The following is a 12,181-nucleotide window of genomic DNA, read 5'->3' on the forward strand; positions in this document are numbered from 1 at the left end:
GAAGTGGTGGAGTCCCCATCCCTGGAAGTATTTAAAAGACGTGTAGATGAGGCGCTGAGGGACATGGTTTAGTGGGCATGGTGGTGTTGGGTTGACGGTTGGACTTGATGATCTTAGAGGTCTTTTCCAACCTTAAGGATTCTATGATTCTACGATTTCTATGAAATGAGGAGGGCATATAGACAGTGACAGATCTCACGTTATAAGGACTGAAATAAAGTGTCACAGTGCCACCGCTCAATTAGTTGTACAGGGGGCCAGGCATTGGTCATTGTGGCTTGCTGGTGCTCTGAATCTCTCCTTTCTTGAACTTGGATGTAGTAATAGATACGGCAATCACACTTTGTGGCTTGGCAAGCAGCCCAGTGTAATATTAGCAGCAGAGTTACTGCGATACCATGTCCAACTCTAGCATTCACCTGTCCTGAGAATGAAAACCTGGGAGACGTGCAGAAAAGATGAACGAAGTCATTTGAGAACTGAGGAACCCACCACACAGTGAGCTGCTATGAAAGTACCAGTCTCTTTCTTTACATATTCATGTTTAGTAAGTAAACGTGGGAGCCACAGGCTACCTACAGGTGGTACAGGAGTTTGCAGGTTGCGAGTTGGCCAACTGCACACAAACTACTTATAACACACTGGACAGCAGACCAGAGCAGTGGTAGATCCAGACTTTTGCAGGGCTCTGGCTGCTGGCAGAGCTGGGGTGAGAGATGGGCAGAAGGGGAGGGGATGTATTTTAATTGCCTACCATAAATGCTAATTTAAGTGTTATTCCTATATTTTTCCATTAATTGAGAGGAAGGTGAAGTTTGGCAGCACTAGCACTCAACACTGGTTGCTCTCTTCACCTTGGAGAGTCACCCTCAGGCTAAATCATGCAAATATGATGCTGTGACTCCAAAAGATCCTATCCGCAAGCTCATGGTGCCTGTTTGCTAAAATATTGTCACTAAATTAAGGTACAAATTGATACCAACCCAACTTCCAGAAGCTTCTTGAGTTTTCCACTGAGCATCCTTGTCCAAGAACTGGCCAGAGCCAGTAGTGTCCTCCTGTGGCTTTGGCCCCACAGAACTGGAGCAGGACAAGCCAAGAGCATTATGTTACAGGATTTCCACTGCTGTGAGATGAGAGTGGCCAGGCTCTGCCCACTTCTTCTAACGAGCCTTTTATTTTACCTTGTGGTTTATTTTTTTTGTCTGGTGTGATTGTAGGAGCACTTCTGGAGCTTGGACAAGACAGAAAACAAGATTCCACCGCAGCTTATCTTCCAGATCTGGGACAATGACAAGTTCTCTTTTGATGACTATTTGGGTAAGTCAGGAGAGTTTTTTGGCTCCATTTCTGCTGATGCAGACAGGAAGGAAAAAGTTACTGAATTCTTTCAGGATATGAAGAAAGTGTAATAAGACCAGTTTAAGCCACTGAACAGGATTCAGTGTCAGCGTAAGTTCAGGACTGATGATAAGTGGTTTGTATTAGGCAGATTTCCAGTCTCAGCTTGCAGCAGCCTATTCCTGGGCTGACATACTGTTGAGAGCATCATCAAATCCAGCAGAGCCACCACCTTCCAGGAAGGTCCCAGTTCTCCGTGACTCAGCTGAGTCTGTGCTGAAATGTGCTCATCAGGGCTAACCGTGTGTTTGAGCTGAGGTCACCAGGCACGATCACTGACCGGCCTTGCCCTGCCTGGGATGTTTAGGCAGCAACACAGCTCAATGCCTTTTTCAGTGCTAGCCTCCTTAATCATCCTCAAAAATCTAGGTTTAGGTCAAGAAAAAAATCAAGCAAAAACCTCTAATAGGAAAGATATCAGAGCCATGCAGCAGATTATCGGTGTAGAAGCTGGAGACTCCAGCATTTGTTGGATCTTGTTCTATCTTTGTTTTTGCCACTAAAAAAATTTCAAACATCAAAAGCTTCACTGAGGATGATCAGGATCCTGTTAAATCCTGTCTTTGATTAATTACGTAAGCTGAGTGCCGAAGTAACCTCTCCGAGGTGTGTTTTCCAGTTCTGGCTCCGCACATCATGAACTCTTGACTGCCAACATTATTTTTTTGCAAATTCCGTCAAATAAAAGTGGTCTTTGGCTTTTGTAAAGCGTTTTTCATCAATGGACCTCAAAAGTGTTTCACAACAAACCTGGTTTCTGCTGTTATTGTCACTGGTTGCAAGAATCTGTGGCACAGAAAAGCTACAAATACAAGCACGAAACCGAATGTGACTCATCCACAGCAGTGTAAAAAGCTGTTGTCCCTCAGCTGAGGCACAGGATCAGACCCTGGGTATGTTCTTGGCCGTTCCCAACCATAAGGTAAATTAGTGTAGCAATGTAAATTAAATACAGGCACTTTCAGCTAACGCTTGGAGAACTGAGCTCAGATTTCCTAAAGGCTAGATAAATGTGCTAATTACTGGATCACTCTGCAAAGGAAGCTATCAGTTTTGTGGGATAATCCTTCATATTTAGTCTGCTGCAATTACTGACCCGGGTGGGGCAATAAAATAACCTATTTGGAGATCTGCAGGCCTCCTGCCCAGTGCTCTTATATTGACTGGGCTGTGGGTGTGTACAATTTGAGTTTCACCTAAATCTCTCAGTCTTCAATAAAAATCTCAGCCTGCCTGGCTGACTTCAGTGCAAATGATCCAATGTTACAGCTGTGTAAGTCAGCGGACATTTTGCAGCCTCTTCTAGGACTTCATGGCTCAGGTCTTCCTAAGCACAACGGTGATGCCAAGAGCTCAATTCCTAGGAAGAGCCACTGGCTAAAACTAGTGGTATGCTTGGAAATAGGGCTACACTTGAGCCCGCTCTCTCCCTTGCTGTGTGGGTGTCTGACCAAGCTCCCTGAGGTCAGGAGGGTGCCACAGTGAATATTTTTTCAGAGAAACAGTCCACGTTTTAAGGACCTGTTACACCGAGATGTCTTCCCAGTAACATTCCTCCTTGCAGGCTCCATTCAGATGGATCTCAACAGGATGCCCAAACCTGCCAAGACCGCTGAGAAGTGCTCCTTAGAGCTAGTGGATGAGACCTTGTCTTCAAGTCGCTTCGTGTCACTCTTTGAGCAGAAAACTGTCAAGGGATGGTGGCCTTGTGTTGCTGAGCAGGATCAAAAGAAGATTCTGGCGGTAAGGTGGCCTCTTCACATCTTCTCTTGGGGGACTTGCTCAAAGCATTGAGGAGGGACGTGGCTGGGCCAAGCACATGTGGGATGCCATGGTCAGGGCAAGAAATATAATCTTGGGCTGCAAATTTTTCAAACTGGACCAGCTTTTCTCAGCTGGATGTTTTCCAGGATTTGTCCAGCACCATGCAAATGCCTCAGAAGAAATAATTTGTTCTGCGGGATTTTTGCTGTGGTTTTTAGAACATGCCACCTAATTTGACTCTGTATCATATCTATGCTTAATGATATTGTGTTGTGACAAGTACCAGAGAAAGGTTTCAGCTGTCAGACTGATATATTTAAACCTAAGTGTCTGGGCTCCTGTTAAAGTCTTTGGCGACTGTTCAATACAGGTAAAGGAGTCCAGGCAATGAATTAAGTTATTCAACAAAAGACCCCTGGGTTGGTTGCCTAAACTTGGGTGTCAGTGACATTTGAGATGTCCTGGAGTATCTGCTGAGAACGTTGTAGTGGGCAGGTGAAGGATCTGTATGAAATCCACTCCTACTGGGTTCCTTGTGGTCCTTGTTGGTAGGGGTTGGGTTATGCTCAAAGCAGTTTTTCTTTCCCCGATCAGTATTTTGCATCACACATTCATTTCTCACCTCTCTTTTTTTGTTTGTTTGTTTGTTTGGTTTTGTTTATAAGTTTGTTTTTGTTTAACCCACACAGGGCAAATTGGAAATGACTTTGGAAATTGTGGCAGAACAAGAGCATGAAGAGCGGCCAGCTGGCATGGGTCGGGACGAGCCAAATATGAACCCCAAGCTGGAGGACCCCAAGTAAGAGCATCTTGAATGGAAAAGTAACCACTGGGGCACAGAGTTCTCAAGGAGCAAACTGAAAATCTGGGTTCCCAGTTTGAGGTCTGCCCTCTGCAATGGGCTTGCTCCTGTGTAGGCTCCGTTTCTGACCGATTGAAGCTCAGATTGTACGAGCTGAGACTATCCAGGGTGGCTGGGAGGCTGGTCTGGACCACCGAGGAGGGCATGTGACATGGTCCACCCAGAAGGATGTGGGTTTGCAGGGTGAGCAGCCAGCTTGTTACAGCAGGGTTGGGGATCCAGGAGGGTGAAACTACTGTGAAACTCAGGAGTGACCTCAACTTTCTTTGGCTCCAGGCGCCCCGAGACCTCCTTCCTGTGGTTCACCTCCCCGTACAAGACCCTGAAGTACATCCTGTGGCGGCGGTACAAGTGGGTGGTTATCCTGGCCATCGTGCTCTTCGTTTTGCTGCTCTTCCTGGGGATCTTCATCTACGCCTTCCCGGTACGATGGGTGCAGGAGAGGGCAAGGGAGCTGACTAAGGTCTTAGGTCTTCCCCCAGGTCTCTGTGGCTGACCAGCCTCTGTGTTGGCAGAGATGGTCCCAGAGCACGTGGCTGCAAAGTCCCATGCTGGTCCCTGAGGAACAACCTGGTGGACCATGACGGGTCAAAAAGAGAGTCTGTGTTTCTGGTCTCTGCTGCAGACTCACCGCAAGGTGCCACCTCTTTGTGCCCATGTTTCAATTCGTGTTTAATGATGCTGAGGTTAATTGGTTGGTTTCAAAGAGGTTTGAGCAGCTGATATTGGAGGTGTTGAAGGGCTGGTGGGAAAATCCCCGACAAACATGCAGCCTCATTAGCAGTGCAGCCATTTTACAGGACTGAGCAGTGGCAAAAACCACATCGGTCTGTAACTGTTTAAAGATGCAGGCGTTCGGGCAGCCCCGTCTCTTGTCGTCAAGGCTTGGAGCGCTTTATACCAATGTAATGTCTGAAATGAGGGGGAGAGTTTTCACCTCATTCATCAAGAAAGTGGCTTTTTTTTGCCTTACTGTCAGTTCCACTGGCAAAAAAAATTAAATAAATAATGGAGCCCTGGCCTTCCAGTTTGGCTTGGGATGGGTTTTTGTATCCTCCTCTGTTTCTACAGCACTGGAATAATTCATGCTGGCTCTTGGATGCCATTTCCCCTCCTCCCAGACTGATAAGAAAAATGACCCGCCTCTCTCTTCCCAGCACTTAACAAATTCTGCTTCTTGTATATGATTTTTTTTTTTTTAAAGAAAAGAACTCATTGGGGTAATTTATAACTTCATGTGAGAGAACGTGGCTGCCTTTTGCAGATGGCTTTGTGTGCTTGCAATGTGCAACCGAAAAGCGAGGTGTGGAATTTCTCCTCGTCATTGTAATCACTTTCAGATGATTTGAAGTCGTGCATGCTCGGTTGTTCCCATCGAGAAAAAAAGAGGATGGGATTAGATCATGGCTCTCCCCATCCCTCTGTCTGCGTATCCATGGGAAGGGCTGGGATACTTCTCCTGCTGGAGAAACAATTCCGGAGGTGCTAAGTAGTATGAAGGAGGAAATAATTGTGCAAGTGCAGATTTGTGCTGCATTGCCTCCTCCCTGCCCTGTACTCGGAGCCATTCTTGGAGACTCCCCTTGATGTCAAGTAGCAGAAACCAAGTCTTTTCGACCAAGAAGAACTCAGTGTTTCCCTGAAGATGCAAGTGGCTTTGCATTCGTTCCAGTGGTATCATATAAAAACAACACTGAGAGGAGAAAAAATTCGCAAACTATAAATATTGATTTACACTCATTATTACTTGGGATTTTTCCCTGTTTCCTAGCTAAATGTTGTTGTATTTAATTTCATTTTGGTCGGGTCAATTTTTAGTCATATTTCGAAAAAATAAGGCCATGTTTCATGGAATTCTTCTGTTTTTATGTATTTGGCCAGCTTCCCCTAGATTTTTGAGGTCACTGGTTCTGTATCTACTTGGAGATTTAGTTCCTTTCTCGTTTCATCAGGCACTAAATTTGGCAATCGTGCTGGTGATGGTTCGCTATGAAGGATGCCCTTGGCATCCTGACCTTTGGCAGGGCTCACCATTACATCCTTGATTAAATGCATGGAAAAACAATCCCTCCTCACTTCTGTTCTGATTTGCGTGCCAGGAGCACCATCAGGTCCTGTTTAAAATAAGGGCCTTGCTTCATTTAGTGCTGTATACATCATCTTGCCACTACATGGGCAGTTTTGAGGTCCTATGATGCAGGTAGAGGGTTTTTGTGTGCGTTCTGCCCCTCTCATCCTGGGAAAAGGGATAGCTCATGGGTGATGGGAGGGAAACCTCAAAGGAATCCCATTAGGGCACATGGACCATCAGTCTGAGCAGGCAAAGGATAAGGAACAGGGATGGTGAGTGGTGCATGCAGAGGTGAAGTTACTATTTTCCTACTTTTGTTGTCCTTTTTGCTATGGTCTTGCACGAAGAGATCATTCACAGCTTTCTGCTTGTTGGGACCTCCACTGGGACCTCCAGGGTCCTTCCAGTCATTGCTTTTCAGCAGCCGGTCCTTGGCTCAGCAGGAGCCTTGGGACTTGCCTGCAGCCTGAATGCCCCTGCCTGCAGCCTGAATGCCCCGCCTGCCAGCCTGAATGCCCCTGCCTGCAGCCTGAATGCCCCTGCCTGCAGTCTGAATGCCCCTGCCTGCAGCCTGAATGCCCTGCCTGCAGCCTGAATGCCCTGCCTGCTGCATAGAGCCTCTCCACCTGGGAGTGTTGTGTACCATGCACCAGATGCTGCCAGAGAAGTCTGAGCCCTGGCTCCAAATCTTGTCTTGTTTGGACTCTGCCTGAGACACCGAAGGAGGATATCTTTTACCTGAGAAATATTTATCCGCAATATGCCCTGGGATACTAATGGTCCCATGAGCTAAGCTAACCCTGCAGAAGTCACCCTCCATCCCAGACAGACAGGAATCTCACCTGAAAATGAACCAAGAGCATTTCCATTGGCTCTCAGTCTAAAAATGGGATTTTTTGGATTTATTCTTATTGCCCATATAGTGCTGAAAGCTTCCAACCACAGTCCCAGCTTTGTGGTCAGAGTAGCTGGAGAGTAAGAGCAAATGTCCCATTCGAAAGCTGTGTGCTGCCACCCAAAACAGCGAAGGGCTGTCTGTGGTTCCCAACCGTAGTGCCCAAAAACATTGGTTCCCAAAAGCTCAGGCTTTTCAGTGAATGAAGAAGCTGATGTCTTGGTCTTGTTCAGAATACCCGTCAAGAGATACTTTACTCCCCAGGGAAGTATTTTCTAAAGACTATGTTGCAGAATATTCTGCAAAATAGCCTTTAGAGCTACTTTGTGGAATCAGAAACCTTTGAAGATGTGGTGCCTTTGTGCTTCCGCTGTCCTCAGGACACGGAGTATGTGTGATGGATCATGGGCTGGAATAAAGATCTTCCCATTCCTCCTCTCGGGTCCTCTTCAAAGTCTCTTTCCCAGGAGAGCTTTGTGCAACCAGCAGTTGTTTTCCAGCCAGGGGATGTGCTGTGACTGCCCTGGGTGGGATCTGGGGTCCCTGGAAGGAGCAGGGGGAGATCTGTAGAAGTGGGGAAGGGTCTGGAAGTGCTTTGGGATGAAGAGGAGGTTCATCAGGATCCGTGGGGAGCTGGGAGTATGGCAGTATGGGAAATTTAGGCACAAGTCCATAAGGAATCAGTCGTCATTAGCGGAACTGTTTACAGAGCAACTCGTTTTAGTGGGTGAGAGGCCATTTCCAACTGAAAAGCTTTCTGATTTTGGGTGGAAAACTGCATGGTATTGCAAATTTCCATAAAAAAAGTTGTCTAGTTTTACAAAAATGGGAAAAAATGTTGAAAATCTGATATTCTGAGGTTCTTCATTTTTTTACTTGGGCTCTTCCACCCAGTCTTAGTGTCAGATTACTCACTGGTTTGCCTTGGCTTTCTTTGCAGAGTGGTTGTCATTATGGTCTGTACAAGGACTCTGGGAACAGCATTCCCTGGATATTTCCTATATGATTTCCTCAGACAGTCCTTAGATTTAACTTGACATCAGAAGACTCCTTAAACAACAGACGAAAGTATAATGAGATCCAGTAGCTGGATGTTGAAGTTAGAGGAACTATTCCAGTGGAAATAGGATGCTAATTTTTGAGACGAAGGGTAATTAACCATTGCAACAATTTGCCAAAGGTTGTGGTAAATTCATCGTTGCTCGAGGCGTCCACGTATCGAGATTGAATGTCTTTCTACAAGATATGCTCTAGTTCCACCCCATGCTCCTGTCCAGCAGTGCTCATTTATGGCATGCTGTGGGGCTTTTTGGAAAGGTCCAGTGACTTTGATAGACTTTTCATCCGACATTGCCATAGCTGAGAAGAGCTCTGCCTTCTGCTGTGGGAACGGTTGAGTGGAAGTCTTGGGCTAGACACAAGCTCAGAAGAAAAGGTTATAAAAGTCCAGCCTGGGCTTCTGCATCCGTAACGTTGAAGTTATCTCCCCGAAGCAGTGATTATTGTAAAGATTTTAGTGGCTACCACCATAGAAAAATGTAACGCTACTTCCAGCTGGAGTCAGCTCTGCTTTGCAGCACCATGAAAATGTTTACTACCTTTTAAAGCTCTGTTTGTGTTCTGCAAGCCCAGCGTTGCTTCCATTGCCATTAATTCTAATTACAACTCACTTTCTGCGCTGATTGATAATCCTGCTTGGCTTTCAACACTTCGTTAATACAAATTCATAGCTGGACAGAAAACTTGCTACCCTCCAGAATGCAACCAGTCAAATCATAAAAAATAGGAGTATTTTGGAGGATAGACTCTGAAAGACAAATGGATGGATAATTAATTCGAAGGTTATATGTCACTGGAGGCTTTTCTAATGACTCCTGGTAAACTGCCCTAACTTTGCTTGCTTGATTTATGACATTATTAGAAATCCTCAGTTGGCAAACTGCCTTATAATTTGCTACACGTTGTAATTTATCAAGATGCCTTTGGTCAGACTTTACTTCTGTTGTGTTTTTTTTTTTTTTTTTCTTTTTGCCCCGTTCCTCCAAAGATCTTGCCGGTAACTAGCATTATGCTTTGTTTCCAAAGTTGTTTTTTTAAAGTGACAGAGTGATAGAACATCCTGTACCAATTAAATTCAATATGCTTGGGAGGGACTTCCAAACAGGCTGGTATGTGGTCGTGGGGGTTTGAATCAGAGCTACTTTAAATATAGCTCTTTCCAAAGGACCTAAGCATGCATCTTCGTCTGTATTTTCATCGTGGTCTTGATAAGCAGCGTTCACACAGCTTATTCTTTTTCACAGCGCTGTCATCTTCTTTCCAGGAAGGAACTGCACGTATAATAGGCTAAAATATTGTGACACCTCATTTTCCATGGCAGCCCCATACGTCACCGTGCAATAACAGTAGAGATCCCAGAAAACAGGGACAGGAAGGTCTTGCCCGGGGTGTCTGCTCTTAGGAACAAAACCCACACCAAATGCTGATGCTGAAACAGATGGCTGAGGCGTTAAGGGATGCAGACAAGGCAGAGAAAAAAAATTCAGCAATAGGTTTGCCTTTGGCAGATTCTTTGGAGATAGTCCGTGGACCTGCAGGCTAGGTTTGTACTAAGAAACTAAATCAGGATGGGGCAGGGCTCAAGAGCCATCCTCTTGCTGTTCAGACCGGCTGATTGCTGGCATGATCCTGGCTGCAGGTTTTGGCCCGTGGAAAGCAGCGCTCTCCAGAAAACGTCATGGCACAGCTTGGCGGATGCTCGGGGACCGGGGCCAGGGCCCGTTTCCAAGGGGTCCAACCCAACGGGTAGAGCGGGTGGGATCACCAGTTTTGGGGGGATCGTGGGGAGAAGGAGCCATAAGGATGCGAGGTCAGGGCTTGGGTAGCGAATACAGCCTCGGGGTTTGTGGGGGAGCAGCACGAAAAGAGAGCGGAGGGGAAGGGGCACCGGGATCCAGAGGAGAGGGAGAGGCTGGAGCAACTCAGCAAGGAGCTGGACGTGTCTCCTCGCCTGCAAGAAGGCATGTGGGCACTGGGATGGTGCTGGTGGGGAGGTGCCAAAATTCTTACAAGGGTATGAAGAGGGGGAAATTTATCTTAAAAACTGATGGAAGCAGCAATCGAAGTCCAGGAGTGACTCCTGTGCTCGCTGCTTGGTACTTGTGACCAGTACTGGAAGAAGGCAAGACCGGTTTTCCCACGTGTCTTGGGCTTTCTACCATCCTTGCTAGCGGGAATGCACTTCTTGCTTGCTTCTCTCTGCAGGCTGGGGCTGGGAGCTTGGCCGTCGTGCCTGCCCTGAATGCAGCCCCGTCTGCAGTTCTGCGCCGTGCCCCAAAAAATGCGTTAACCTCCACACGTCGCCCTGCTGTACCTGCTTCAAATGAGCTTTTCTTTCCCTCGTTTTTCCGTCCCTCTAGAACTATGCTGCTATGAAACTGGTGAAACCTTTCAACTGAAGCTGTGCTGGAAAACACCTGAAAGGTCCGGTGCCTGCCTGGGGGTTTTGGAAAGAAGTTGTGGCTCTGCACTGGATCACATCAGCAGATGGAGACGGAGAAGGAACAGCCTCTCTCAGGCCCTAGGCTGCTGCCAAAATGAAGATACAACTTACCCTGATGCAGTATGCAGAATCCCACCTACAGCACTCACCTCGGAAGCAGCACGTAAATAACACCTACTCTGAAATATTTCTTATTTTACTTCCTTGTCTGTCTTCTTTTCTTTTTTGTGGGTTTTTTTTTTTTTTTCTTGTTAAGCTGCTCTGATTTGTAAAGTTTGAATACCAGTGCAAAACTGAAGAGGGTGGGGGAGAAAAGGACCTTTCCATGTGCAGCCTGTGAGCGCACAGACATGTTGCAGACCTTAGCGGAGGAGTCGCGGGCTGCTGGCGTAAGCAGCACATGCAAGCCAAAATCTCTCAGGTTCTGAGCATGCTTTTCTTTGCACTCTGAACAAGCCTCAGTTTTCCTTTGCTGTGCAATGTGTATTATGTGGTTTATATATGTATAAAGTCTACTGAAGACAAAATGTGCTGCACAGCCTGAAACCCTGGGCTGATACGTTGCCTTTCCAAAGCGAGCAAAAACCACAGGATACAGGATCCAGGGAAAAGGCTGAGATGCAAAACCTAGGCAGGAGTTGGTGGTAATGGCTAAATCAAAACTCCCATTGAATTTTGCGCTCATGAAGGACTGCACAGTCTGGCTCACGTTTTTTGGAGCTTGTTTTCCCTCTGAGCTGCTCTTTCACCTCTACAGTCCCACATGCCTCCCTTCAAAACCAGTGCTGTAGTGGCAGAAAGCGGAGTCGGGCTGAGCCCTACCCTGAGAGCAATCCCAGGAGCAAAGCAGTGCGCGTGGCCTTTGCTTTTCTCCTCTCCCGCTCTTCGCCACCCCTGCAGCCACAGTTCGGTGAATGCATTAGTCTTTTTTTCTCCCGCGCTCCCAAACATGCTTAAGCAAAACAGTACAAACCAGACTGCAACGTAAGCCGTGAAACTCACTGCTGCTGGGCGCTAATGGGGCAGATAACCTGCACCTTTGGAAGCAGGCTTGTTTGCTTTCTGCTTTGCAAACAGATTATTATGAGACATATCCTGCAGGTCTTGCTCAGCCTCCCACAGAGCACGTGGCAGCTGTGACAGGACTGGGGTGGCAGTGCTGGGACATTTCTGCTGTTTTCTATTCCCTCCTCCTGTCCGTCCGTCTCTCTGCCGCTGCAATCAGACGGAGCGGTATGGTCTAAGGGGATTTCTAGTGTTTTGTAGCGCTGGCTCATGTCATGAGAGGATGCTAATCAAAACAGCATTACCGTCAAATTTTCATCCTGCATCCACTCATCCTGCAAGGAACCATCTCCCAGAAGAGGGGCATCAAGCATGAAAGCAAATATCCCTTTGAGAGACAGCTGTCCTGCTGCTCCGGCACCACGTGGCTTTTGCTACGGTCCCTTTGATGATAAATGGACCTTTCCCCACTGAAAAAACATGTCTTCCTCGGTTTCATTTGTCCCCTGGAGCTGTTGTTACTCAGCGCGACATGTGAGAGCAAGTAGCAGTGAAAAGTGATCCTGGGGGATCAGAGTTTCTCAGGACAAACTGTGCTAATGTAAGCTCCTGCCCTGCTCCAGCAAGGCACTTAAGCCTGAGATTAGCAGAAGTCAGGGGAAAAAGCACACGCCTAATTGC

General features: G+C 46.9%; 1 protein-coding gene across 1 annotated transcript in view; it reads left to right on the forward strand.

The window, feature by feature from the left end:
• Window positions 1–10,451, forward strand: part of LOC104074564 (dysferlin-like) — a 37,449-nt gene extending 26,998 nt beyond the window's left edge. Inside the window, exons 11-15 of the mRNA XM_009574722.1 lie at window positions 1,221–1,320; window positions 2,966–3,144; window positions 3,855–3,964; window positions 4,304–4,451; window positions 10,413–10,451. Of these exons, the coding sequence (XP_009573017.1) occupies window positions 1,221–1,320; window positions 2,966–3,144; window positions 3,855–3,964; window positions 4,304–4,451; window positions 10,413–10,451 (576 nt within the window). The remainder of the gene's footprint in view (window positions 1–1,220; window positions 1,321–2,965; window positions 3,145–3,854; window positions 3,965–4,303; window positions 4,452–10,412) is intronic.
• The last annotated feature ends 1,730 nt before the right edge of the window (window positions 10,452–12,181 follow it).

Source organism: Fulmarus glacialis, unplaced genomic scaffold (genome assembly GCF_000690835.1).
Source record: "Fulmarus glacialis isolate BGI_N327 unplaced genomic scaffold, ASM69083v1 scaffold11813, whole genome shotgun sequence".
NCBI classification, from domain to species: domain Eukaryota; kingdom Metazoa; phylum Chordata; class Aves; order Procellariiformes; family Procellariidae; genus Fulmarus; species Fulmarus glacialis.